Source organism: Chlamydomonas reinhardtii, chromosome 16 (genome assembly GCF_000002595.2).
Source record: "Chlamydomonas reinhardtii strain CC-503 cw92 mt+ chromosome 16, whole genome shotgun sequence".
Lineage (NCBI taxonomy): Eukaryota > Viridiplantae > Chlorophyta > Chlorophyceae > Chlamydomonadales > Chlamydomonadaceae > Chlamydomonas > Chlamydomonas reinhardtii.
Genome location: NC_057019.1, coordinates 6,850,660 through 6,877,416, shown reverse-complemented (window position 1 = coordinate 6,877,416; position 26,757 = coordinate 6,850,660). Strand labels below are relative to the sequence as shown.

Sequence of the window (26,757 nt, the reverse complement as noted above, 5' to 3'; positions counted from 1 at the left end):
ATATTACAGCCTATGCAAAACTGATTCGGTGGCCATCGCCATTGACAAGGGCTTCTGGTTCAACCGGGCCTTTACTGTCGCCTCCTCTTTGCGATAAGTAGCAAAAGACACAGACATCCTTGTTTGTCAAGAACTTCTCTGTGAAGCGCAACTCCTCAACGTTGATACCCAGCGCAGTTGACGTGCACTAGATACGCAAGTATTGTTTCTCGCTGTTGTAGAGGTTGCTGTATCAGTGCAAAGAGCCCCACTTTAGGCCAAGCTTCAAGCAGCGTTGGTTTGTCAGAGACCAGGTACGCGTCTAGCCTCGCGTACTGCGGCGCTGTCTCTGGTCATTATTTTAGATCGGCGTTTTCAGTGCTTGGACTGTGCCCCCGGGGGCTGGGGCTCGGTGAGCGGCGAAGGAACGAAAGCTTCGCTCCTAACTCTGGCAGTCAACCGCCGAAGGACAAACGCTTGCTCCGCTCACGGTTCGCGATTTGCGCTCTTGCTCTTGCTCATGTGTGATGCAGGCTCTCCAGGGCATCGGTTGAAGGCTAAAAAACGGTGCTGCGGCGGTTCTGGGACGGCTGTGATGGCTTTCCAGAAAAGTCCGAACCTTCTGAACCGCTTGGCAGGCGTATTCCATAAGGAGCCAAGAGATGGCAAGGGTCCGGCAACTATCCACTCAGACAGCACGAGTCTCCCTTTGGGCGATATGTCGGGCTCTTGTGCGTTTCCATGCCCGCCACACCTCACGATAGCAACAAAGACTCATTTGATATCGTCATCAGCCTCAGCGCAACACTCGCCGGCGTATGCGGCAGGCTTGCATGCGATGGGCGCTCCCGACTCTCCAATTTCGGGCACCGCGAGTCCCTGTGCGCCTCCTCAAGCGGCGTCAAAGTTGCGTGCTCACTTGTCGGCTGCGAGCGATAACTACCTGCTGCGTCGCGCCGTGGCGCCGGGTGCTCAGGGGCAGCACGTAGGGCAACTCGGCGTACCGCTCCACTCGCTCTCCACAGGTGAGTGCTGCACGCCCATGCTCGCGGTCCCGCGTTCCTTGCATGCCACTGGGTAGCGATGCTAGGGCAGTGCACAAAAGGCCACAGGACCCGGGTGTACACCATTTGCATGTTGCGGCGGCCGGGGGCCAGGGGCCGCCCTCGCCAACCGCTGCCGTGTCTACCTTCGCATCACATCCCTCTCCCGACCGCACCACACAGATTTTGGCGGATCGGACTCTCCCGTGGGCCACCCACATGGCCCACCGCACCAGAGCCTGTTCAAGCACACGGTCACCGCGGACCTGGGCTCGCCGTACGCCGGCGGCGCGGCTTCCGCCAGCGCCTTCCCCACGCCGCCAGCCCATGCGCGCAGCTGCTCACAGCTCCACCTCCAGGCGCCGTCCTCCCCTGGCTCACCTCTGACGCTGCCCCACATCCACGCACACTCGCAGCAGCCCAACCCGGTGCAGCACCAGCACCCCCACCACTACCCGCACCACCACCACCACCACACCCACAGCCAGGGCGCCAGCAAGCTGTTTGACTGCGTGTCGGCACCGCAGCCCGACGTCCTGACAGACCGGACCAGTCCCGTGGGACCGCCCGGAGACCTGGTGCCGCAACCGCAGCAGCCCTCAGCCCCCACGTTCGTGCGCACCAGCAGCCCCTCGGGGGCGGCGGCGCCCCCCGGCGGCTCCCTGCTCCTGGCCACCGCCGCCAACATCCCGCCGGCCATGCGCCGCACGCACTGGAGCCTGGGCGACTACGAGGTCACGCGCCGCATATACAAGGGCGCTACGTCGGCCGTATACCAGGTGGGTGCGGGCGTTCAGTCGTGTCGGTCTGCGTGGCCATGTATGCAGCCTTGGGCACAATCGTTGTAACGCGTTGTTCGTCTGTGCGGCCATCCAAAGCCCCTGGTTCCGCGGCTCTGAAGTTTGACGACGATGTATGACAAGTCAGCGCCATAGATCAGAAGGGCGAAACGCGGCCGCAAACACCATACAACATACCATGCCTCTAGATACGTATGGCAAGCAGCTGATGAAGCTAGACGTCCAGGCTGTGAAGGCGTTTCTTCGCCGCGCCCACTGGAAGCGCCGCACCAACCTTCCGGGCCTGGCTGCAAAATGTCAAGATGCTGGAGGCCAGGTTACAGGAGTTTTGCTTTGTTCTTTGCGCCTTGCCCAGGTCAAAGTTTGAGTAAAGCCGCGCGTGTTTCTTCTTTGCATACGCTCCTGTGCAGCTCCACGTGCGCTGCCATCCACATCCGAACCAGGGCTTAACCTTTACCACTGCAGTGTCACACGCCGACTCCTGTAGAGCGTGGCAAAAACCTCGCCCCCCCTGCCCCCGACTTCTCCGCTGTCCACTTCTGCACACCAGACATTCGAGACTCACATGTTACCGTATGCATGGCCATGTAACGTCCCTTCGCTTCCTGCCCCTTGCTGCCCTGCAGGCGACCTGCCTGCGCTCCGGCCTGCCAGTGGCTCTCAAGGTGTATTTCCTGAACAAGGTCCCGCCCAACGCCATGCACATGATTGCGCGCGAGATCACGGTGGGTGCGCAACACGAGCAAACACACACGTACTGCTGCTGATGCCAGCGTGTAGAGCCTACAAACTCAAGAACATAATCCAGACTGTGCTGTTGCAGCTGCGGCGGCGGGTAGGACGATGGTACGGAATCCATGCTGGTGCTTCGCCCTTCCTTGCCTCCTCGCGCCCTCTGCGCCACGCCCCCTGCTTTTCCCCCGAAACAGATCCATGCTGACGTGGCTCACAAGCACATCGCCATGCTATACGGCGCCTTCCAAGAGGAGGGCCGCCTGGTGCTGGTGCAGGAGTACGCGGCGCGCGGCGACCTGTACGGCATCTACCGCGCCCTGCGCCGCCGCATGACCGAGGAGCAAGTCACGGTGAGCAGCTGCGCCCGCTGGCCCGTGACCCGTGCTGCCGTGCCCGTGTGCGTTGCGCGCCATGTCGTGCCTTGCTTCTGGCGCCTGGCTCCCCACACTCCTGGCTCGCGCACGCCGGTCCACACGCAACACCTTGGGCGCTGACTCCCATAGCCACACATTGCTTTCTGCACACACTCTTCCCCACATTCACACGCACGCACACACATACACACATTTGCACATACTTACGCACGTGTAAACATCCTCTCATACACAGGAGCTGGTGATGGTGCCCTTCCTGGAGGCGCTGAGCTACCTACACTCGCGCGGCGTGTGCCATCGCGATGTCAAGCCCGAGAACCTGCTGTACACGCAAGACTGGAAGCTGCTCATTGCCGACTTCGGTGAGCAACTAGCACACCCACCTTTGGCTTGGCAGTGCGGGCCTACAGATGCCGACGCCCTGCGTCGTCTCCTGCTGTCCTTTGCGCTGCGGAACTGGGGCACCTGTTGCATGCCTGAGCTCTTTACCTCACGCTTGTGCTGCCGCCTGCGCGTTATTGCTGCAATGCTGTGCAGGCGTGTCCATCAATCTGAACCAGGAGCGTGCGGTGACCCGCGCCGGAACACGTGAGTGGCTTCCCACAGCCCCTACGGCCGTGCCGTACAGCCCTGCCTGCCTCTTCTGTTCCTGCGCACCCTTAGCTAACCCCCTCCACCTTACCAGCCCCCTGCTAACCTCCCCCCCAACCCCCTCACCTATCCCTCCACCCACCAGTGGACTACATGGCCCCCGAGGTGGAGCGCTGCCCCATCAAGTACCAGCCCCAAGACAACAAGGACGTGCCCGGCCTCGCCTACGGCACCGCCGTCGACATCTGGGCCACAGGTGTCCTGGCCTACGAGCTGCTGGTGGGCTTCCCGCCCTTCGTCACCGACAACGGCGGCCAGGCGACGCAAGCGCCGCAGGCGGGCGCGGGCGCCGGCGCGGGTGCCGAGTTCTTGGCACAGTGCACGCGCAAGACGCTGAGCTTCCCTGCGTCCATGTCTGCCGGGGCTCGCGAGTTCATCAGCTTGGCGCTGGCCGAGGACCCGCAGGAGCGGCCCACCTCCGTGGAGCTTCTCAACCACTCCTGGTTGCGCCGCGCGATGCAGGTGAGTCGATAACAAATACATGCCTTTATGCTTGAAAAGAGTTGCGTTTGTTTAGCGTTATGACCGGCACAATTTCGCCTGCGTTGTTGCTGTTGTGTGCGCTCAAAGCCTGCGTGCGTTGGCTCGATGGCGATGACGCAGCTGGCCGCTCTTTCCTGCTTCTGTCCTCGCAGCGCCGCGTGTTGATGAGTCGCAGCAACAAGTTCAGTGGCGGTGACGTAGCAGGTGGCCCTCCCAGCGCCGGTGGCAGCCCCACCGCCGCGGTCAGTGCCTCCTCCGGCCGCGCCCCCAGCGGCCGCGCCCCCTCGCGCCTCAACCTGACCGTGAGTGCCTCCTCGCCTCCGGGCCCTGGCTTCGTCCACACGGGGGCCCTTGGCGGCAGCGGCGGCGGCAGCGGCGGCGGACCGTCTGCTGTTGGGGCTGGCTGCTTCATGGCGGGCGACGTTGCGATCGCGGCGGCGGCGGCGGTCGTGACGGCGGCGGCTCTGCCGACACTGCCGTACTCGCACTCGCAGCCACAGCTGGTCATGAATATGAGTGCTGTGGCGGGAGGTGCCTCGCAGCTGCAGTCGGGCCCGGCCATGTCGCCGCTGCCGTCGTGCTCGATTTCCAGCGGCACGTACCCAGACGTCGCCATGGCGGCAGGCAGCATGATGAGCGACGGCCCCAGCGTGTGCGCGGGCGGCGGCGGGGCCCTCAGCGGCAGCGGCACCACCAGCGGCGGCGACGCCAGCGGCCAGAGCAGCGGCGGCGAGGATGATGCCATGGAGATTGAGCGCATGGCGGGCGCCGGCGCGACCGTGGATGTGTGAGGAGGTGGGGGCGCGTCCAGCCCAGAGCGGCAGCCGCGAGTTGGCAGCTATAATTTAGGGATAAACATTGTTGTTAGTACACGCTGCGCAAATACGCGCGCGGGCCAGCCCCTATTAAAGTATTCACGGCACGGCATTAATGGTTGCGCTTGTAAGTGAGTGGCACACTGTATGTGGGCTCTTGAGGAACTTAACCCCGAGACCAGGAGAAGACGAAAAGGCTGCGGACATGTAATCTAGTACGCTGTAAAGGCCTGGCGCATCAGGCTTGGTATAGATTTGCTCGTTTGAAGGTTATTTGCCTTGCACGGTGTGCGCACACGTCGGCATTTGCTTGTTGGGGCACTTGCAGCCGCAGGCGGCCGCGTTGCCGTGGTTAACAATGTTGAGGTGGATGCCGTGGTTAACAATGTTGAGGTGGATGCTCCGCGTTGAGGCCGAGCATGGTGCTACAGGAGCACGTCTGCGTGGAACCTGAGGGTCCAGCATGCAGGTGGAGACGCATTCATGACACGCGTGCCGCAGCTTTGGCGTTGGATTCGTCTAGGGCACGCTTCGCCTCCTGCGTGTGCGGCACGTGCCGAAGTGCAAGCAGCGTGAGTTCAGGCAGGCCAAGCGACAACGGCTTGAAGGTGTGTGAGCCACCTGCTGCACAATGCATACAATTGGATAAAGAGAAGCGCGCTTTGTAGTAGGTGTACAGCTTGAGTTGGGAGATGCTGCTGTGGCGAACAGGCGATTTGCCGCAATCATAAAAGGGTGATGCCAGGTTCTAACATGCTGTACAGGCACGCGGGGAGGGGGAAGGGTCGGCAGGACCGTATTAGCAGCTTGCGCACGGTAGGGGCTTGCACCGGGCGCCGCTGCTGCTGGGAGTAAACGCGTCCATTATTGCATTTGGGCAAGGGCCGCGCGTTGCATTCTTGCGTGCTGATGTGAAAGGCAGAGCCTCGTCTAGGGTCTGTTGGTTTATTGGTTGTGTCGGGGTCAGATGGAAGGCGCTGTTCCCTTGGGAGCAGGTCACACCCGCGTCATTTGCGTGTGCGCGCGCTCGGGGGTAGGCTTGTGCGTGTGTGTTTTGTAATGCGGAGTTTTTGGGTGTTTGCTGGGGGTTTGGTTGCCAGCCGAAGGGCAAGTGGCAAGCCTCGAGTAATTGTTGGGCCTCGACCCTTTGTGCTACGCTGTGGCGCAATCGGCGAGCCATGAGTACGATGGCATCTGCTGCTGAGTGGTACTCTCAAGCGCATGAGGTCTAGTTTGAGAATCAAGGCACCGGTACCTTTGCGGCGCGGCCTGATATGCACAGTTGTGGTATTTACTGTTCGTACCTTTTTTGCCCTGGACTGTTTCCTGGACTGTTTTTCCCCCTTCTAGGTGGGTTGGTTACCGTTGTGCCGCGAGTCGCTCTTAGTCAAGTACTCGTGGGTGAGCGCGTTGTTTGCGGGCTGACGGCGCATGTTTGGCAGCGTTGCAGCTTATGGGCACGCGTGGTTTGTGCACCGCCACTGACAGGCGCCGAAGTTGGTGGAGTATGTTTGCTCACGGTATTGGGTGTCGATGGACATGCGTGCGTGGTTTGGGTACGAACTCCCTTGTTGACGCATTTGTGCGTCACGGAGATGAATCCCACAGATTGTGAGAGGCTACCACTGTAGAGACTCCCGCACGTATGCGCAACCCGGCGCTCATTGCAGAGGCATTTCCCATTTTGTGTACGCCGGGTACTCTTGGGTGTTGCACAATCCAGTGGGCATCGGCCGTCTTTCCGGGCTGCTTGGTCCTGATAGTCTGACATGATTCTTGTTTCGATGTGTATTGGTGCTGCCGTGCATTGAGGCGTTTGGGCCATTCAGGGGCACTTGAAACGCCGAGACCGATTCGTAGGTGCTTGACAAGGACGAAGACAGATGTTGGTGGCTTGTCTTACTGGTTTGGACTGGCAGTGGATCTGGATTTGGATCTGGAAGGGCCGAGTGTGCAGGGGAGGTCCAAACCTGAGAGGCTGAGAGTCCTGGTGTGCAGCGAACCTTCACTCTTTGAGCTTGCACTGTTAGGACATTCTTGCGTTCCTGCGAGTGTTGTGCTCACGACAAGAAGATCGATTGCGCTGCAGACATGAATTGCATGAGACCAGTTGTATGAGGCGCAAGGTAAAAGGCGCCTCCAGCATGTTTGCCGAGTGCTTCCATTGCATGCAAGCCGTGCCTGTCCTGCTGTAGGTGAGCTCAACAAGGCTCTAAATGAGTACATACGTTGTCCTTATAAGCGTACAGACCTGCAGGGCGCATTGGCGCCAGCTTGCGCCGCCCGTGTCTGTGTGGGGCGCCGCAAGGGCGCCCGTGTAATGTTGGAAGTCGGGCGCATCCCTGCTTTCGGGCCAACGATGCCTAGAGGCCTAGAGGGTTTGTACCCGAAGCCACCTGGCGTGCCCTTGGCGCGCCGTGGGCTGGTGAAGGCAAACAGGGGAGGCAACTTTCAAGGAGTGTGCAGAGTGTACCGAAGAGACGGTCTTTTGCCGGGGATAGCCCGCATAGCCGACTCTTTCGTTGGCGTAGGGGGAATGTCGCATTGCAAAGAAACACCTAATGCAACTTCACCAAGGGTGATGACGATGGCTGCTCAACAACCCGTACGCATCCCCTTTGCCTCAGCCTGGCGGCGCAAGCATTATCCTGCAGGTCTGCTTGCCCCGGTCAATCCCAATGCGGTCTTAGCCAAAATCCCCTGCCAAGCACCTGCCAAGTTGTGCGGAGGCACTCCGAGGGGCGGATGCACAACCCAACGAACATCACAGTGGGACAAAGCCAGGGAGTTCAGACACGCCATGAACCACCATGGCCACGCTCCCTTGCAGCACCCACTCTCCCTCTCCATGTGTGATAGGATTGAAGTAATGCCGCCGATTCCCCGTATCTTCATCGCAGTCCGCGGCACGCACCCTTGGCCCTTTCACTGCTCTTGTGATATCGCTGGCTGCGCGGGTCGCGGTAAGCGGATTGTGTGGCGTGCACTCTGCTACTGTGAGTGCGTGCCTGTGCGTGCCACCCCGTCGAAGCTCGACGAACCCCCCTGCGCATCTCAACACGTCCCCTCACGCCCCCGCCCACTTCAAAAACAATTTAATCGCATAACTTAGCACGTGTCGTGTTCTCGGAAGCTAACAGGTGAAGTCGCAAACAGGGGACGAGTGCATCATTTCTTATCCGCGTGGACGTTCTTATTCGTATTGAGACTTTTAATAATTGAACAATCGTTCCGTTTATATGGAGTCGCGAGGGAATGGCTGTGGGACATGTCAGGGGCTCATGTAATTCAGAGCTGCATTCGAGCCAATTCGGTTTGCTGGTCGTGAACAGACTTGCATTGCATAGTCAACGTATGTTCGTTTAGTCCTCTATCTCACAGTCCCAGTAAGCTTACCAGTCGCGGGCCATTCGCGCTCAGATCCCTGCTGAACCTCACCAAACACGAAACGGTTGTTTAGTTCGGAACGGGATCTAGGTACACTATTGCTGTAAAAGCATAATGGTCGCTCCCAGCGACGCCAAGCCTGCGGGCAAGGATGAGGAGAAGAAGGGCGCCAAGGGCAAGAAGGACGAGGAGAAGGAGCCTGAGCTGAGCGAGGAGGAACTTGCGCTGAAAACTAATCTTGACATGATGGTGGAGCGGCTATCGGACCCGGACGCTGGAGTGGTGAAGCTCGCCCTAGCCAGCATGATAGCGGAAATCCGGTCCGCGACTGCGTCCATGACCAGTGTGCCCAAGCCGCTGAAGTTCCTCCGAGCCCACTTCGACGCGCTGAAGGCGCGGTTTGACGCCATGCCCGTGGCGCAGTCGGAAAACCGTGCCTCGCTTGCCGATGTCATCTCCATCCTTGCCACCACCAAGGAGCTCACCCGCGAAGTGCTCAAGTACCGCCTGGCGGGATCCCCGTCGGACCTGGACATCTGGGGCCACGAGTATATCCGCCACCTGTCGGGCGAGATTGCGGAGGAGTTCCGCGTGCGGCGCGAGGCCGACTCCTCCGCTTCTGTGGACGACCTCATGGCTCTGGTCAAACAGATTGTGCCGTATCACATGACGCACAATGCGGAGCCCGAGGCCGTGGACCTGCTGCTGGAGGTGGGGCAAGAACCAGGGGTGGCGGGATTTTGATGGGGCGTGCCAGCAGGGCGTGCCGGGCGCTCCGTAGCTCAGGGGATGCGGCCGGGTGCCGCGGGTGCGCCCTTCACCGTTGCGCGGGCTGGTAACAACGTGTTGGGTGGGGCGGGCCGGTCAAGAGTGCATTGGGGTGGAGGCCGACGGGTGCTGGAGTTCTGCGGCGCCTGTGCACGGTACGCCGGCGTGCCTGCGCGGAGCTCACTGGGCGCATGCGACGACACCCGCCTGCCGCCACTCATTGGCCACACAACCTCCCGTCCCCTCCCCAACAAACGCCCACACATCCTTGTGCTTTCCTGACGTACCCCAGGTGGAGTCTCTGGACCTGCTTGAGGCGCACGTGGACGAGAAGAACTTCGGCCGCACCTGCCTCTACCTCACCTCCTGCTGTGCCTACCTGCCGGAGCCCGACGACGCCGCAGTGCTGCGGCTGGCGCTGCGCATCTACCGCGCCCAGGTGCGCCCGGCGGGAGGCGGGCAGTGAGCGGCTGTGAGCGGCTGGCAGGCAATGGCGCAGCGGCTGGCAACTTGCGGCTGGCGGGTGCAGCAGCTGCGGCAGTCCAGGGGGGGTTACTAGTTAAGGAAGGGGGACAGGAGAAGTGCCGCAAGCCTGCAACGCGCAGAATAGGATACGCTTCGGGGATTGCGCGTGACCAGTGCAGTATTGGAAGGTGACTGCAAACACAAGCGCATTTCCGCGTGCCTGCTCGCGCCAAGCTGGATCCCATGTTGCCCTGGCACTTCGCCGTCCCGTTACACCCACTAATCAACGCAACGCAAAATACACACTGCTCTGCTCCACTCCCACACCCCGCACTCCGCAGGGCAAGCACCACGACGCGCTGCGTGTGGCTCTGCGGCTCAACAGCCGCGAGGACGTGGAGGCGGTGTTCGCGGGCTGTGCGGAGCCGCTGGCCAAGAAGCAGCTGGCCTACCTGCTGGCCAGGTGGGGTAGCGAGGGCAGCGGGTGTGTGTGGGGAGGCGGGGGGTAGCCGTCCATGGAAGAGACGGGGTGGAGGAGCTAGGGTTGAGGAGCTGGGGAGGGGAAGCTGTGGGGAGGAGCTGGGAGGAGCTGTGGGGGAGCCGTGGGGGAGGAGCTGGGGCGGGTCTGCGCGGGGGCCGGGACTGGGATGATGGGAGAAATGGAGAGACGTGCACGAAGAGGAGCCGCGACTGGCGTGGGCTTTTTGAAGGTTAAGACGCCCATATGCCAATATGGGCGGCCAATACGGGCGGCCAATACGGGCGGCATGGGGTGGCGCGGGGCTGGACACGTCTGTGACACATGCCGTGCCGTACGCTAACGGCTCTTGCATATCAGGCACGGCTTCGCGCTGAACCTGGAGGAGGGGTCGGCGGCGGTGGAGGACGACGACCTGCGGGAGGTGGGTGCAACTGTGTGTGTCTGTGTGTGCGTGTGTCTGTGTGTGCGTCTATGTTAGAGATCGTCGGAGGTGGGGTGGCGGGGTTGGTGGAGAAGACGGTGAAGCCGGGCTGGGTTTGGCTAGAAGTTTAGGCAGGGACGGGACAGGAGCCGTGGGGGCGGGAGCGGCTGCGGGCGGGGCTCACAGGCGGAGGCTGGAGCGGGTCCGCACGCCGCACTGGCCGGCGGCACAGCGCGCGTTGCCGCACCCCACCTCCTGTTCGGGACACGGCGGAAATGAGCCCTTGCCTCTTCCTCCCGCTTCTCCTCGCCTCTCACATCTTACGCCTCCTTCCTCACCTCCCGCTCCCGCTCGCTCAGTCGCTGCGCGAGATCATCTCCAACTCCAAGCTGAGCGAGCACTACCTGGCGCTGGCCCGCGACCTGGACGTGGTGGAGGCCAAGACGCCCGAGGACGTGTACAAGACACACCTCACCGAGGGCCGCGCGCCCGCCGGCGCCGCCGCCGTGGACTCGGCGCGCGCCAACCTGGCCGCCACCTTTGTGAACGCCTTTGTGAATGCCGGCTTTGGACAGGACAAGCTGGTCACGGTGTCGGGCGGCGACGCGGGTGCGTGGTGGGCTGGTGGCGTGTGTGGCGTGTGTGTGTATTTGGGGTCCGGGCTCTGGGTTGATTACTACCGCACTGGTGTTTTGTCATCGGTTCGCGCACCCCGACGCCTGCTGTCCACTTCGCTACACTCCTCTGTACCAATCTTTGCAACCCTCACGACGCACCACTTGTCAACATCTCCTCATCATACATCCATCATGCATGGAACCCTCCTCCCCCACAAACAACCAACGCTCCACCGCACAGGCTCCAGTGGCGAGTCGGTGCACTGGATCTTCAAGAACAAGGACCACGGCAAGATGAGCGCCACCGCCAGCCTGGGCCTGGTGACGCTGTGGGACGTGGAGGGCGGGCTGCCGCAGATCGACAAGTACTTGTACAGCAGCGACAACTACGTAGTGGTCAGTGGGGGGAGGTGGTCAGTGGGGGGGAGGTGGTCAGTAGGGAGGTGGGGTGGTCAGTAGGGAGGTGGGGTGGGATGAGGAGAATGTGGGGGTGGCCACTGCGTGTGTGAGAGCGCAAGGAAGGAAAGGCGGTGCGCGTGTTGTATATGCGTGCGCGTATTTGTGTGTGGTTGCGTGTGTGTGTGTGCACAGCATGTGTCTTGCCATGGCGTCGTGGTGTGGCGCCGTGAGCGGGCGGCGGGTGGCCAAGCCACGTTACGGTGACACTGGGTCTTGAGAGTGTGTGTCATAGCATAATACCGGCCACCACCCCGCCCCTTGTCGCCACCACGCCCCGCCCCGCCCCTCGCCAACCCCCACTCGCTGCTGCACCCCCACACCCCAGGCCGGCGCGCTGCTGGCCATCGGCGTGGTGAACGCCTGTGTCCAGAACGAGAACGACCCGGCCTTCGCGCTCATCAGCGACTACGTGTCCAACGAGGACATCAACATACGGACAGGTGCGCGGCCGGCGCGGGTGCTCGGCAGTAGCGAGGGGCTCCTCCGCTCCGTTCCTAGCGCACACGTGCCATGCGGTGCACACTCGTTCCATGCACACGGTCCACGCATTACACACACACATCAATGCATCGCATACACTGTCTTTGCGCAATGTTTTCCTTGTGCTCTTTAACACACACATCAATCAGTCACACACACGGCTCCACGCACGCGCATGCTGACCCCGCCACAGGCGCTATCCTGGGTCTGGGCCTGGCGTACGCGGGCACGGGCCGCGAGGAGGTGTGCGAGCTGCTCAGCCCGCTGGTGGTGGACACGGAGGTGGCGGTGGAGGTGGGCGGCGGCTGGGGTGGCGGCTGGGATGGCGGCCAGGGGGTAGGGGGTGGGGGGCAGGGGGTGGGGGAGGGCGGTGGGGGATAGGGGGTGGGGGCAGTGCAGGACGGGCGGGGGAAGATGGGGCGGAGACGCGTGGGGCGCTAGCATTGCTGGGATGGAAATGCTGGGTGGGGAGGCGGCTGGCAAAGGGAGGCGTGGATGGAGCTGCCGGACGAGTCAGGGACAGTGGCATATTTCTGTGGACGGTTAGGGGCGGCAATTGTGGCGAACACTGACATGGCAAACGGCTAGCGCATTGTCGGCACGAGCACGCCTGCGCGCTGTGACGACGCTCAAAGCTCGCTGCTCCATGACACCTCACACCGCCCGCCATGTGTCCCCCTGCCCCCAGGTGTCGGCGTTCGCGGCTCTGGCCCTGGGCCTGGTGTTTGTGAGCACGGGGCGCGAGGACGTGGTCATGTCCATACTGCAGGTGGGCCGTTGGCGCCGGGGGGGAGTTTGGGGGGATTCCAACGTTCGGAGTAAAGTAGTAGAGCGTGAGCAGCGGGGGAGGGCGAGGGGGCGGGAAAGCGCAGGTGGAGGGGCGGGCGGCGACGCATGGAGCGACATCCTAGCACCTCGTTGCGCAGTTGGTAGAGCTAATTCAAATGTCCCCGCCAACTCGCCTCACACAAACACACACACACACACACACACACACACACACACACACACACACACACACACACACACACACACACACGGGCAATTGCGTTGCGTTTCTAACACACACACTCTCTTCCCCCCAGACCAATTTCTTAGCTAACCGTGAATGGAATCCCCCCCTCCCTCCAGGCGCTCATGTCGCGCTCCGACGTGGAGCTGGCCACGCCCTACGCCAAGCTGCTGTGCCTGGCGCTGGGGCAGCTGTTCCTGGGGCGCCAGGAGCTGGCGGAGGCAACCACCGAGGTGGCCAGGTGGGGAGGGAGAGGGAGGGAGGGGTTGGGAGGGCGGGATTGGGAGGTGGGCGGGAGGTGGGTGGGAGGTGGGTGGCAGGTGGGAGGCCAGGCTGTGGAGTGAGGGACGCGCTGGGTCAGGCTAGGGGCGTGAGGAGAGGGGCGGGTGCTCGGGGGGCAGAGCGTGTGGTCTTGCATGCGCGAGCTCTCCATGTTCGGTTGGGTCTGAGTTGTTGCTGTGGCTCACTGCCTGCCGCTGCCTGCCGTTATCTGTATCCCTACCTGCCTGCTTGCCTGTCCGCCTGACGCCCTGCCCCTGCCTCTCCGTTTCCCTGCCTCCCAGGACTCTGTCTGACCGCATCAGCCAGTTCGCGGTGGTCACACTGGACAGCTGCGCATACGCCGGCACCGGCAACGTGCTCAAGGTGGGTGGGTGGGCGGGTGCGGGGCTGGGGGCAGAGTGGGCGGGGGTGCGGGGGGAGATGTCCACCAACAAAATAGTGAGTGAAGGGGCGAGGTGCACGGGCAGTGCGGGGGTGGGGCAGCCTGCTACCGGACAATATGCCAGCGTTGTGTTGCGGGGTGCGTGTCAAACAAGGCCCCGCTATTGTCCACTCGACGGCGCTTGCACACACGTGCATGCAGCTGACCGTGTGTCCTGCCCCCCACCCGCCTCACGGCCCCCGCCGCCGCGGCCCGCAGATCCAAGGTCTGCTGGCCATGTGCGGCGAGCACATCACCGCCGAGGAGGGGGCCACACACCAGGTGGGTGGGGCTTGTCTGTGGCGTGTGCGTGTGTGGGGTTGTGGCTGGGGCTGGAACAACTGGAAAACTCGCTGCGGTCCCCGGCGCGCATGTGCCGGGTTTGGACGACCCGATTGGGATCCTGTTCAACGGGTTAAGCACGCGCCCCCTGCAACACCTGACCAGTCACCCTCACCATTGTCGCGCACCCTGCTCACGGCTACACCCCACGGCCTCCACGCCCTCCACGCCCACCCACGCCGCCCCACGCCGCCCCCACAGACGTCCCACCAGGGCGCAGCGGTGCTGGGCCTGGCGCTGATCGCGATGGCCGAGCCGCTGGGCGGGCAGATGGCGGGGCGGCTGCTGGAGCACCTGCTGCAGGTGGGGGGGGAGTGGATGGGTGGGTGGGTGGGTGGGTGGATGGGTGGGTGGGTGGGTGGATGGGTGGGTAGGGGGGGGGCGGGGGGCTGAACCAAGAGCCAGCGAGCCCATAGTGCGTTAAGGGGGGTTGAGGGTGTGGGGTTGGGATTGAACCAAATGAAACCAGAGACACGAGGACGCAGGACAAGACAAGCTGCATGGGTGGAATGGGGATGAGGGCAAGGGGTGTGGAGCGGAAAAGGGCCGTGTTCCTGCCCACGTGCCCTCCTCCCGCCGCCGCATTGCCCTCCTCCCGCCGCCCACATGTCCTTACACATGTCAACATGTGTGTATAATAACGTTTAATGTCCATGTGTGCGCACCCCCACGTGCAGTACGGCGACCCGACCGTGCGGCGCGCTGTGCCCCTGGCCATTGGGCTGCTGCACACCGGCAACCCGGACGTGCTGGTGATGGACACGCTCAGCCGGCTCAGCCACGACCAGGACGCCGAGACCGCCAACAACGCCATCGTGGGACTGGGCTTCCTGGGCGCGGGTGAGCGCGAGAGCGGGGGAGAGGAGCGGGGGAGAGGAGGGGAGGAGAGGGAGTGGAGGGAGTGTGACAAGGGTAAAGGCGGAGACGGGTTAGGCGAATGAGGGGGAAGGCGGGCTCATAATGTGGAGGCGGGTTGGGCGAATGAGGGGGAGGCGGTTGGTAACGCCCACGGCTGATGCGGTTCCGGCGGCGGCTGCTTCATCCTGGGGCTGCGGGTGCCTCTGATCCTGTTCCGCTTCTCATCCAGTCATGCACGCCGCCTGCTCGAGTCTTCAAAACCTACCTGCCTCAACCTGCCTCCCTCCCCCACCCGCACCCACCCCTCCACCCGCACTCCGCTCAGGCACCAACAACGCCCGCCTGGCGGGTCTGCTGCGCGGCCTGGCGTCCTACTACTACAAGGAGCCCACGGCGCTGTTCCTGGTGCGGCTGAGCCAGGGCCTGGTGCACATGGGCAAGGGCCTGCTCACCATCAACCCCTACCACACAGACCGCCAGCTGTGCAGCGGTGAGCGGACCGGGCGGCGGGGCGGGGCGGGGGGGGGGGCGGGGCGGGGGGGGGGGGTTCTGCTTGTATGGGGGATTGGGAAGCGGAGAGCGTGCGGGAAGTGACATAGGGACGGGTGGGGCCGAGCTTCAAGGCATGGCTTGGCGCGCGGGGGGGCATTGCAGGTTTGTGTGGGGCGTCCGCTGGCGCTCTGCGCCGTTCCTTGTGCCCCGCCTCTCCCTCCACCTCCGCCTGTCCTCCTTTATCCTCTTCTCCCCCTCCACCTTATCTCCCTCCCCGCTTCTTCTTAATTAATCCTGACTGTATTCCCAACGTCCCTCCGAACCCAGGCGTGGCGCTGGCGGGCGTGCTGTCCGTGCTGTTCCCCTGCCTGGACCTCAAGGCCACCATCGGCGGCAAGCACCACTACCTGCTCTACTGCCTGGCGGCCGCCGCCAAGCCGCGCATGCTGCTGACGCTGGACCCCGAGGGCCGCCCGCTGCCGGTGCCCTGCCGCGTGGGCACAGCGGTGGACGTGGTGGCGCAGGCCGGCAGGCCTAAGACCATCACCGGTGCGTGCGTGGGGCCGGGGGCGGGTCGGGCGGGTTGGGCCACAGGCCAGGAGTTGGGAGCGAGTGGTATTGGTTGTACCAACGGCTCTCTCGTTGTATTGCTATGCCGCTGCTGCTGCTCTTCGCGACTGAACTGTCCCACCGCTTGTTGTCGTGCTTGTGTTCACCGCAGGCTTCCAGACGCACACCACGCCTGTGCTGCTGGGCGCGGGCGAGCGCGCGGAGCTGGCCACGGAGGAGTGGCTGCCGCTGAGCCCGGTGCTGGAGGGCGTGGTGCTGTGCGCCAAGAACCCGGACTACGTGGAGATGGAGGAGGGCAAATAGAGGGGCGGGAGGGGGAAGTTGGGTGTTGCGTGCGTGTGTTTGTGTTTGCCAGTGTGTGTGTGTGTGGAGGGTATGATACAGGCTACCAAGGGAAACGAAGGAGGAGCTGGAGGAGGAGGCAGAGGAGGATTGGGCGGCGGCGGAGGAGGAGGAGTGGTGTGTGTAGGAATAGCTGCAAGGCAGGAGCAAGGGACTAGGAGGAGCGGTAGGGCTAGTTACACAGGATGGCCGCAGGTGCGGAGTTGAGGCGCCGTATGCCATTGACTAGTGTCGCGGGACAAATGCGTACGTAGACCAGAGCGGAAGGCGGAGTGGGGCCATGTTGGGGCGCCGCGTCATGTGAGTGTAGGGGCGCTGTGCTCCTGGTGGACGTACCTGGGGCGCCCACAAGGTAACGGAGCGAGTGTCGCATGGGATAGGACGCGCGACATGGCGCACAGCGCAGGCACACACATCGGGACTACGCTTTCCTGCCCCTTGCCATGTTCCATCACGAGCGCAGGCACACACATAGGCAGGCGAAGGCGGACGAGGAGGGGGGCCCAGCCGCCCCGCGATTGGGGCTAGCGCTGTGTTGAGCTCATGCATGCGGAGTGTAGTCGCGGTCGCGCGCTGGAATGAGCTGGGCGCATCCAGTTGTGAAGCAGTATACTGCTCATATGCGGCCTTGGTCCTCGTCTCCCACGTGACACCAGACAAGCGCCGACTTTGTCACGCGCGTGGCCTGAACGAAACTTAGGTTAGGGTTTTTCTGTTCGGCTGGAACTTCAACAAAAGACAAAAAGATGACCGTCGCTCGATACTGAAGTCAGGGAGCGCTTCGTTCATTTCTCCTTCGTGCCGCCCATGGCGTTCATGGTGTCGGCAGCCTCCACAAGAGCCCATTAGGACGCGTTAGCCGTTTCTTATACTGACGATGGGAAAAGTGGCGCCCGCGGAGAGCAGCAAGTCCCTGCGCAAAGGGACCCAGCGACGCGAGGGCCGTCGATGGCGTTTGTATGTGCTTATCTTGCGCTACATCAGGGCAGTAGTCTTCCTCTTGAACGTTCGTACGCTGTTCATGGTTGGCATTGCTTGCCTCATGGTGTATTTATGCGAATCGCAGACGCTTGACTTGCAGTGAGTGTGGGGTGGGGGGTGGGGCGATGCGAGGCTGGGGCAGGGCCGGGGCTGGAGGCTGTGGCAAAGTCGATCGGGGCGGGGGCCCTGCCCGGGGCTAGGGTGCTGCAGCCTCTGTCTGTAATCGTGCGTCTAGCGGCTGGTAACGGTGGTGTTGGGAACCGAGGCTTGACGAGGGAACCTTCGCGTCAGGGCCACACCGCACGGGTACGTGTGTGCGTGGCACGCGTCCCGGCACGGCGCCTGTCACCCCTGGTGTGAGGGCTGCACGCCGTCATCCCCCCTCCCCCTCCCTCCCTCCCTACCGCTGCTGGCCGCAGGTTCAAGATTGAGTTCTCCATCCTCAGCGTGGGCACCGTGTTCCCGCTGGTGTTCAGGTGGGGCCGCCGCCGCCTCAGCAGCCGCCTGTCAGGGGCCCAGGAGGCGATGTGGGAGCTTCCCACGCACCTGTTGCGCTTGTGACTCGACCATACCGTCTTCCACGGACTGCTACTCCCGGTGGCCTGCCTGTATCCGGTGGTGCGGCTGCAGTCACACGGGCAGCCGGGACAGGCACGCAGCACCCCCCGGGGGCATGACCCAGTGCTAACACCTCACGCGCCATCTCAGTCGCCAGCCATCACGCGCCTCGCGCTCATCCAGCCGCTCCCGCTCCATGCCACCCCATGTCGCCCCGGACCTCCCCACCCCATGCCTGAAACCCACTTCCACCCACTCCACGTGCTCCACCGGTACCTCCCACTGCCGCACTGCAGCATCCAGCAGGCCTTCTCCCGGCGTGAGGAGGCGCTGAGAGACCTGTCCATGCTCAAGTCGCAACTCATGGCGTGAGTGTGGCGGACCTGTGTGCCACACTGCCACGTGGGGGGCGGCGGCTGCGTAACTGCCGCATACCGTGTGTGTGCAGCAGGGCGTGTGCTTACAGGGGCATGAGAGCTAGCGAAGGCGCACGGCAGGTGCTGGCCTGATGGCAGGCTGGCTGTGTGCCACAGGGCGCGTGGGCCGCGGCCGGGGGCAGCTGCGGCCTGCCCAACATCGGCCGCGCTACCGACATACCACACCCCTCCCTGTCCTCCTCTCCATCTCTTCACATCTCCGCACACGCCTTCCCCTCCCCCAAGCCTTCCTCCCTCAGGCTCTCTCATATATACACACACACACACACACACACACACATCTCCTCCTCCTCCCCGAAACTGCCTCCCACACGCACAGCCTGTACTTCGCCAACCGCGACTGGGACTTCCACGACGGCGCCGCGGTGCGCTCCAACCTGGGCAACGACGAGGCGCCGCACGCGGTGGCCAGTGCCCGGCTGATCGTGACGCTGCTGGCGACCATGAAGAAATGGCTGTCGGGTGGGTGGCTGTGGGTGGTAGTGGGTGGTTGGGGTGGGTGGGTGGGCGGGCACGGTGGGCGGATATTAGCTGTCCAGGGCACTACTCAGGGCGCTGGGCGAGGCGCGTATATAAGAGCACGGGCAGGCATGACCAGGACTCCAGTCGCAAATGAACTGGGACCGGCTGTGGAAGTGGCTGTGGAAGCTTGCCCCTCATGCTGCTAAATACCAAATGCCAAATGCCAAATGCCAGGCCGGACCGCGTTTGAGTCCGAGAGCGAGTGGCGGCTGCTCTATAACGGTTCCATTGCGGCTGCTTCCGGCGTTAGTCTCGCCACTCGTAGCGCAGACGGGCAAGAGGACAGTGCGGAAAACAAAGGCGGCAAGGCGGGAGGGGTCGGCGGCGGTGGCGGCGGTTTGGGCCCCACAGTGGCGCCCTCAGCCAAGAGTTTGGCGAGTCGGAAGCTGCAAGCGGCATGGGTGGTGCGTCAGCTGTCAGGTGGGTGCGTTGGGTGGGTGGGCGGAGGGCCATGCTGGGCGGAGCTGGGCTGGGTGGGCTTGACCCTGCCCAATGTTGCAGCAGTGGGAGCAATCACGTCCATGCGTGCGTGCCGCCGCCAATCTCGCACCAACAGAAACACGTTGCACCAGTGGCTCCACATGTGCACCTGCGCCTGCGCCTGTGCGCCTGCACCCACACCTGCACCCGTACCTGCGCTGACTCACACCGGTGCACTCGCAGGCGCGTTCTTCCGTGGGAAAGAGGGCCGCCGGGATGTGGACGACAGCAGTGACGACGACAGCGGCGATGAGGGCGATGAGGTCGCTGAGGGCGGCAAGGACGCGGGCGGCGAGGGCGGCGGCGGCGGCGGCGGCGGCGAGGAGCGGTTGACGGCTGAGGACATTGCCGAGGCGGACCCGCACTGGCAGGTGAGAGATGGCGGGGGCCCCGCATGTCGCTGTTCGGGTTGTTGCGATTTCCGCTGGGGCGGCCTGTATGCGTGATGCACCGGATGCAGTGTTTGGGTGCAGTGCTCCCGCATCTCACCTCACTACCTACGGCATGGCCCTTCCACTCCGTCTCCGTACGTATTTACCGTACACATCCAAATGCCCTCACAGTTGTACTACGAGATGTACGACATCATCTCCCAGATCCAACTTAACAACGAAGCCATGACGGTGCCGGCGGGCTGCTCCAAGGGAGGCAAGTGTGGGACTTGCGCGGAATGCTAAGACGCGGGGTTCAGGCGTGCATGCAGTACAAGCTTGCCGGGGCGGTAGGTGAGTGGGTTTGTGCGCGGGTCCAACAAGTGGTGTTAGTGCTGAGGGCGTGGGTGCAGGGGCAAGGAGATGCAGAACAGGAACAACCACAACGCCCGCAACCGCAGCGTTCGCCCGCCGGTACGAGTGTCACTTGCTGGACCTGACACTTGAACAGCTGCAGCAGTACCGGTAGTTGCCAGTGCGGCCCGCGCTCGTCTGTGCACCCTGCAGGCGAGGGCGGCATGAGCCGCATGGCGGGCTACGTGGAGAAGATAGTCGAGATGGTGGAGAGGTGAGCAGGAAGCCCCGGGACTGCTGGCTGGGGGCTCGCTTGTGTGTGTGTGTGTGTGTTCTAAAACGAAACGAAAGCCCGTGTGTGTGTGTGTGTGTGTGTGTGTGTGTGTGTGTGTGTGTGTTCATTGGGTGCCCAGGCGACGCCAGGCACAGACGCACACAGCCGCTGAGCGCACTGCCCTCGAATATGCCGCTCTGTGCTTCTCGCCCATCGCGTGTGGCTGCCCATGCCCGTGCCCATTCCCGCCCCCGCTGAAAGACACACGCACAAACACACAACACACACACACACACACACAAACATAAACACACAAATCTATCTGCCTCCTCCGCTTGTAGGCTGCGGCATCTGCGCGAGTACCGCACGCCCTTCATGCTTCGCTACGTGTCGTTCACGCTGGTGTGCGCCTCAATCTTCCTGGCCGCGCCCTACTTCGCCTGGCTGTGCGAGGGCACGCGCTGGGACGGCGACAGCTCGGGCCGCTGCCCCGCCGGCTACTTCACAGGGGTGCTGTACGTGCTGGTGGTGTCCACGCTGTGAGTGGTGTGGCAGAAACGTATGCGTGTGTGTGTGTGTGTGTGTTAAAGAGCACAAGGAAAACATTACGCGTAGGACAGTGTATGCGATGCAGAGTTACGGCCGCGGATTACCTTCATACTTGACCGCAGTTGACCGACCTGCCAAGCCGAGACCATACTTACCCGAAGCACATATTACGTGTGTGTGTGTATGTGTGTGTCTGTGTTGGAGCTGGGGGAAAACAGGTAAGGTGCGTTGGAGCGATTCAGCGAGTCAGGATAGCATATGGCCTCACAGATTTCCTCAACAGGGCCTCTCACTCCGTCCACCTCGCACGACCCGCCCCCGCCTCCACCCACACCCCCGCACGCACCCACCCACCCCTGCCTGCTCCCATTTTGTCAGTTTTCACGTGCAGGTGGCTCTGGAGAACCCGTTTGACGGCGTGGGGCTGGATGACGTGTTCTTCAACATGGACCGGGAGTTCGCGGTCACTGTGCGCAGGTGGGTGCGTGGGAGGCAGAGGCAGCTGGCTGGCGGGTCTGGTGGGGCAGGAGCATGACGGTGTGCGACGTAGACCATGGAAAGGCCCAATAAGTGCATGCCGCGTGACCGTGTGTGACCGTGTGTGTGGAGGGAGGCGTTTGACTGTATGTAAGAATGTGTGTGTGTGTGTGTGGATTTCTTTGTGTGCGTGCAGGTTTGTTCGGGCCCGTGCGGCCAACCGCGCGGCGATGGGGAGTGCCGAAAAGGACGCCGCCGGCGGGGGCAGCGGCCGTGATTCGGGTGGGGACCCGCGCGCGCCGGCAGACGCGGTGGGAAAGGTGGCGGCGCTGGCCTCCGCCGCCACCACTGCTCCGGTGAAAGCCGTGGCCACGCTTGCTGTGGGCGGTGGCGAGGCAGGCGGCCGCGTTGTGGCTGGCACGACGGCACCGGTGGCGGCACTGGTGCTGCCGGCAGCGGTTGAGCGAGCGAACACGCTGACCCCGGCGACAGTGGTGGAGGACTGGGATGGTCGGGTGTAGGGCTGGTCCAGGCCTCGAGGGCTGGGTGTGTAAAGTTGAGTGATGTCAATAAGAGCTTGCGCTGTGCGCGAGCGTGCAGGTGTGCGAGTGCGTGGGAGTGCAAGGATTGCCAAAGCAAGCAAGAAATGTGTGCATCTATGTGAATGTGTCTGCGTATGCCGAGGGCAAATGTCTGGAGCGCCATTGCGCCAAACGTGCAGTCTTAGGCCCTTTGTGGCTACCTAGCTGCTAAGGGAGAGGGCTGATGGACACATCCCACTTCATACGAAGATTCATGATACTTGTGGCAGAGGGTGTGCCATTACAATGTGAGCAGGAGGGCGCGGCGGGCAATATGGCTGCTTGATTGGGAATTAATGAGGCTGCGTCGATTCTTCTGGTTTCCATGCCAAGACCAGCTGCATTGTGATGGACGTTGCTTGGAGCAGTTAGCACATCTGCGCGCTGCACGGTGGGCGAACTTGCGTTGCTTACATGAATATAGACTTGAGGGTTGCGGGCCTGCGGCGGCTTGTTGGACTGGATTGGCCGATGGGCGTGTGTTGCTACACAAGACAATGTGAAGAGGACACGCGGTGCATGCATAAATTTGACTGCACCCTGAGGGCCGGTGACTGCGGCGGCCGGAACCAAGCAAGGGCAGCCGCCCTGCAGCCGGCGAAGGGCACAAGGGCGCCACCGTCAAACCCGACGTGCGTAGCGTGCGGACAATGGGGCCAAGGGCGCCCTCTGCCTCCTTGAGGTGTGGCCGTATGGGTCTGCCGGTGTGGGCCTTGCATGTGGGGGGCAGCCCGGCAGCCCGGTCCATGGTGCTGCGGGCGAAGGGCAAGCCAACACATCAGCACACTCTCGAAGACCCGGAACCGCGCCAGCCCGATGCTCTCACACCACTCGATCACTGTCATGCAAATGAATGTTAAATGGGCTTGGACGCGTAGCAAGACGGGGGGGGGAGCTCCGGCGGAGACGCGGTACAAGTGTACAACAATTGCAGCGTGCCGATAAGAGCATGCTTGGTGTGAAATCCGGTGTGAACTGGTTTCAAGGATTGGAGAGTCCCCAACGCACGGTGAGATTGATGAGCCGCGGCCGGGATTGCCGTTGACCACGATCCGCATCAGCGCAGGCGATGAATCGGTCTGCTGCTGCTGGTTGCGGTTGCTTTGGCGGTCTGACGCGGAAGCCGGCTGCTGCGGCGGTTGCTTGTGTTCCAGCTGTGGCGACGGTGGCAGCGGTGGTGGTGGCGGCGCCGCCGCCGCCGATAGTGGCAGCACGGGGCCGGCCTCTCGATGGCATCTCTCGACACAGACAATAGATCTGGCGAAGCGCTGCAACTCGCGTCTCGCAGATCGGAGTTTTTACTGCAGAGCGACATAACGCCTCACCCCAGATAATGTTATCGTGCATTGTCTGACCACTTAATGCTCGGCTCCGCGCCATCGCAGAAAGCCCGTCCCTTTGGCCAAGTGTTCGCCTCCTCCTGACACGGCTCGGGCATACTCCACCAGACTTACCGTACTCCGTGAACCGTGCATCAGCGCCCTGACACAGTAGCCAAGCGAAGCGAGGGGAAGCAAGGCCGTGCGCAAAGGCCACTTCTTACCGGGACGGGCTAGAGCGCTTTCTCAGTTAGGCGCCGCTAGGCACCATTCCCCACCAGGCTCTTCCGCTCTCCGGACCCGCATGGTCCCCCCGCGCCTCACAGCCACCCGCACACCATGCACCAGGGCCCACAAGACGCGCGGTTGCTTACAACAGCGCGGCAACGGCCGCCATGCACACATCGCTCCGGAAGCTGGTCGCATGCCGTAAATAAGACACGCAGTTGACGCCTCGCCCTGCTCCTGCGCACACACACGCACCGTGTGCGGCGCCGCCCTCCGGTCACCTACGCGACTACGCCCCATCATGTAGCCTTCCCGCTCTGCCTATCAGCGCCAACACCACAAGGCATTCCTTCACCAGCACCACAAGGCCACCCCCACGGGCCCACTGACCAGCCAAGTGCGGCGAGGTGCACCTCTCGACGGGGCGCCCCCGCCCTCTGCATGTACCGGCGCGCAACCCGCACGTCTGCGCCCTGGCTCCAGGGGCGCCCTGTCTGCGTCTTCCTGCCTATCGTCCGGCTCGTGCGAGCGCCGCCTTGGCTCTGAAGTCCCGAGTTCGCCAGTCCACAAAGGCCCCGATGCAAAGTGCGTTCCCACCTCACAAGCCACTCATGTGGAAGCAGGCAGCGGCACCCGCTCATGCGCCGCTACGCGGGACCGCAAGGGAGCACCCCCCGCCCCAATCCCATTGCTCCACCGTAAGCCTCGCACTCCACACCTTCCGCCAACCTCCCCACACAGCACCCAGCATCACCCTCTCATGCCTGTCAGCTGGTGCCGTTGCCCGCCGCCCCCGGCGGCCCGCCTGCTCCCGGCCCTCCCGCCGCCGCGGCGCCGCTGCCGCCGTCCCCACGCGCCGCCCGCATGAGCGTCTCGATGCGCTTGTGCACATAGGGAGGGCAGGCCTGGATCTCCTCCCGGCACAGCCACGTGACCTCCTGGATCCTGTAGGTGGGGGGCACAGCCGTACAGGCACATGCGAAAAAGGCCACAGCGTTGGAGGGCCGCAGCTGAAGCGAGCATTGCTGCCCGCCCACAGCCAATTAAGATGCACCCGACCCCGAAACTGGGGGAAGGCACGATGCCACCGCAGCCGCCCGCCCCAATCCTCCAGTCCCGCGCCCCCCGCCCAGGCCACACCCACCACGCCGACAGCTCCACGGGCAGGTAGGGGTCGCGGCTCTCGGTGATGGACTTGATCTCGTCGAAGCGCGCCTCCACCACCCGCCGGATGGGCTTGGTGTCGCCCTGCAGCATGTTGAGGCATTGCTGCAGCAGGGAGGAGGAGGGGGAGGGAGGGACGCAGGCAGTGAGCCAAGGAGAGGCCGTTGGTCCACGCCACATGACCAGGGCGGCTGTCCCTTCTCCCGCTGCGAACACCGCTCCCTCATGCCACCACCCTCACCGCGTCCCTGAACTTGGCCGCTAGGCTGTAGTGCTCAGCAGCCCCCTCAGCAGTCAGCGGCTGGCCCCCTCTTCCCGCCCCCTCCTCCCGCCCTCGCTGCCCCACTCACGTAGAGCAGCGCGATCTGGTGCGCCGCATATTTGTGGTGCTGCGGCATGCAGGCGTCGTGGTAGAGCTGCGTGCCCATCATCACCACCTGGTTCAGCAGTGAGATGTAGTTGAAGTAGGCCGCGCCTGTGTGATGACGGGTTGGTGGTGGTGGTGAGGTGTTGGTTCAGTCCCAGTCAGGCAGAAAGGAGCAGGGTCTGGGCGCGGCGGTGGGACGCCAGGCCAACAGTGCGCCATGCAGATGGACGAACTGGAGCCGTTAAGGCCGGGCGCACGGCGGTGTTGCACCGGTCCATGACGCCGCACGCACACATGCACACACACACACACACATGCACTCGTGGTGCACCACAACACCACTGCTGAATGATTCCATTGTCGAATGACAACCCACCAACCCCTGCTGGTTGCTCCCCACGCCAGCCCGCCGGCGCACCGTCCCGTCAAGAGCCCTCCCGCCGCCACTGGGTGCGGGGCGTGTGCGTCCGGCCGCCGCCAGACATAGGGTCAGGTCACCGCACCCATCACCGCAGTCCCGACGCCGACGCCACCCACGCGACCGTCCCTGGGTCCTACACTGTGCTGCCCTTGCTGCGCCGGCATCCCGCAATCACATATCAGCGCCACGCCCACCCGCCCACCCGACCTAGCGACGCAGCAACCGTCTCATGCCGCCGTCCTTTCCGCCTCTGTCCCCGGTCCCATTTCGACCATGCGACCTGGTCCCCTCCGCAAGCGCCGGGTCCATCGCCCCCCAGTCCTCCACAGTCCGCGTTCGCCATCGCCCCACCCACAAACACTCCCTCGGTGTAGTCCTTTGAATAAAAACGGGGCGGGGGACCGCTCGGTTTTCCACCATATGCACGCCATTGTCCACTGACAGTCATCCGGTTGCTGCGGCTGCTGCTGCTGCTCTCACCCGGGTTGTGCTGCACCGTGTCCAGCTTGTCGCCGCTCAGCCCCATGGCCAGGTAGGGAAACAGCTCCAGCAGCCCGAGGTCCGCCATCGTGGTCTGCAGCAGTCACCAGCGTCGTACTTCAGTGTTTGGCGCGTGTACGGCACGCGTACGGCACAGGCATTGGCGGTGGGGTGTCAAGGAGGGGGCCCGTGCGGCCCCTCTGTCTGTCGTGTGGCCGGCGGGCCCAGCTGCCCCGTCCCTTGTCCCGCAGCAACAGCAGCGATGAGGGGCCCCACAGCGGCAGCGACGCACCTGCGCGTGCTTCTTCGGGGCCACCTGGTGGCACAGCGCCTCAATCTCCTGGAGTATGCCCACATCAAAGGCCGACGCTGACCGCGGCACTTTGTGCACACGTTCTATAAGCGTGTCAGCGACGAAACACAGCGCTGCTAACCGGCCCGTGTCCGGCAAGCCAATCATGGGCTCATCGATACATAACCGCACTGCAGAGCAACATAGCGCGAGCGGAAGCGTCGTGAGGGGTCCATGACGAATGCCCGATTCACAGTGACCGACACGTCGGCCCTTGGCGTGCAGGTCAACCCACCCGCATAGTGTGGCTGCAAGAACACGGGCTGTGGCGTGACGAGCGGTGGCGAGTCAAAGGCAAAGGCAGCAGGCCGCTCAGCGACCTGAGCCTCAGCCATCCCGTGTATGTTTAACGACTTTTCCCCGTTGTTTAAGTTTTCCACGTTGCGAGCGTCCTCCAAGAGTGAGACCTACAGCAATCGAGAACCTAAAGCTCGCAAACAGCGCAAGATTGGGGTTATGACTGATAAGTGTTGTATTGAATGTGCCAGAGCGGTATGATCAAGCTTCAACGGAACATTTTACTCAGGCAGCATGCGAAGTCTCATTGCTGCTTGCAATCTTGCAA

At 63.1% G+C, this 26,757-nt stretch overlaps 4 protein-coding genes across 4 annotated transcripts; 3 read left to right on the top strand and 1 right to left on the bottom strand.

Moving 5' to 3' along the window:
* Positions 1-449: 449 nt before the first annotated feature.
* On the top strand, positions 450-7,462 carry CHLRE_16g676309v5 (uncharacterized protein). The gene is made up of 8 exons (XM_043071295.1): positions 450-1,004; positions 1,206-1,801; positions 2,449-2,547; positions 2,752-2,907; positions 3,167-3,293; positions 3,469-3,519; positions 3,668-4,044; positions 4,218-7,462. The coding sequence occupies exons 1-8, from the start codon at positions 818-820 to the stop codon at positions 4,854-4,856; spliced, it is 2,232 nt and encodes a 743-aa protein (XP_042916206.1). The 5' UTR covers positions 450-817; the 3' UTR covers positions 4,857-7,462.
* A 557-nt stretch (positions 7,463-8,019) lies between these two features.
* CHLRE_16g676197v5 (uncharacterized protein) lies at positions 8,020-16,975 on the top strand. Its single transcript, XM_043071291.1, has 17 exons — positions 8,020-8,978; positions 9,328-9,474; positions 9,842-9,963; positions 10,339-10,402; positions 10,762-11,011; positions 11,261-11,415; positions 11,804-11,918; positions 12,152-12,252; positions 12,647-12,727; positions 13,090-13,211; positions 13,534-13,615; positions 13,893-13,955; positions 14,217-14,318; positions 14,693-14,855; positions 15,199-15,363; positions 15,693-15,914; positions 16,087-16,975. The coding sequence occupies exons 1-17, from the start codon at positions 8,382-8,384 to the stop codon at positions 16,236-16,238; spliced, it is 2,703 nt and encodes a 900-aa protein (XP_042916205.1). The 5' UTR covers positions 8,020-8,381; the 3' UTR covers positions 16,239-16,975.
* Positions 16,976-17,029: 54 nt separating this feature from the next.
* CHLRE_16g676085v5 (uncharacterized protein) lies at positions 17,030-23,225 on the top strand. Its single transcript, XM_043071289.1, has 11 exons — positions 17,030-17,357; positions 17,678-17,734; positions 18,113-18,184; positions 18,573-18,715; positions 18,950-19,195; positions 19,439-19,626; positions 19,819-19,903; positions 20,194-20,254; positions 20,596-20,793; positions 21,182-21,280; positions 21,477-23,225. Exons 1-11 carry the CDS (start codon positions 17,320-17,322, stop codon positions 21,799-21,801), a joined length of 1,512 nt encoding a protein of 503 aa, XP_042916204.1. The 5' UTR covers positions 17,030-17,319; the 3' UTR covers positions 21,802-23,225.
* A 313-nt stretch (positions 23,226-23,538) lies between these two features.
* Positions 23,539-26,665, bottom strand: CHLRE_16g675973v5 (uncharacterized protein). Its single transcript, XM_043071286.1, has 6 exons — positions 26,428-26,665; positions 26,133-26,323; positions 25,841-25,934; positions 24,923-25,047; positions 24,553-24,677; positions 23,539-24,353 (listed from the first exon to the last, which is right to left on the bottom strand). Exons 1-6 carry the CDS (start codon positions 26,525-26,527, stop codon positions 24,176-24,178), a joined length of 813 nt encoding a protein of 270 aa, XP_042916203.1. The 5' UTR covers positions 26,528-26,665; the 3' UTR covers positions 23,539-24,175.
* Between the last annotated feature and the right edge of the window lie 92 nt (positions 26,666-26,757).

Bases quoted from the DNA above. Each gene is read 5' to 3' on its own strand.
- CHLRE_16g676085v5 (XM_043071289.1), top strand. From the start codon at position 17,320: ATGGTGTATTTATGCGAATCGCAGACGCTTGACTTGCA. The intron at 20,255-20,595 runs GTGAGCAGGAAG...CTCCGCTTGTAG, and splicing joins ATAGTCGAGATGGTGGAGAG to GCTGCGGCATCTGCGCGAGT. The intron at 20,794-21,181 runs GTGAGTGGTGTG...CCATTTTGTCAG, and splicing joins GTGCTGGTGGTGTCCACGCT to TTTTCACGTGCAGGTGGCTC.
- CHLRE_16g675973v5 (XM_043071286.1), bottom strand. From the start codon at position 26,527: ATGGCTGAGGCTCAGGTCGCTGAGCGGCCTGCTGCCTTTGCCTTTGAC. The intron at 25,935-26,132 runs GTGCGTCGCTGC...TGACTGCTGCAG, and splicing joins CCCCGAAGAAGCACGCGCAG to ACCACGATGGCGGACCTCGG. The intron at 25,048-25,840 runs GTGAGAGCAGCA...GTCATCACACAG, and splicing joins CACGGTGCAGCACAACCCGG to GCGCGGCCTACTTCAACTAC.
- CHLRE_16g676197v5 (XM_043071291.1), top strand. From the start codon at position 8,382: ATGGTCGCTCCCAGCGACGCCAAGCCTGCGGGCAAGGATGAGGAGAAG. The intron at 10,403-10,761 runs GTGGGTGCAACT...CCGCTCGCTCAG, and splicing joins AGGACGACGACCTGCGGGAG to TCGCTGCGCGAGATCATCTC. The intron at 13,956-14,216 runs GTGGGTGGGGCT...CCGCCCCCACAG, and splicing joins AGGAGGGGGCCACACACCAG to ACGTCCCACCAGGGCGCAGC.
- CHLRE_16g676309v5 (XM_043071295.1), top strand. From the start codon at position 818: ATGGGCGCTCCCGACTCTCCAATTTCGGGCACCGCGAGTCCCTGTGCG. The intron at 1,802-2,448 runs GTGGGTGCGGGC...GCTGCCCTGCAG, and splicing joins CTACGTCGGCCGTATACCAG to GCGACCTGCCTGCGCTCCGG. The intron at 2,908-3,166 runs GTGAGCAGCTGC...TCTCATACACAG, and splicing joins TGACCGAGGAGCAAGTCACG to GAGCTGGTGATGGTGCCCTT.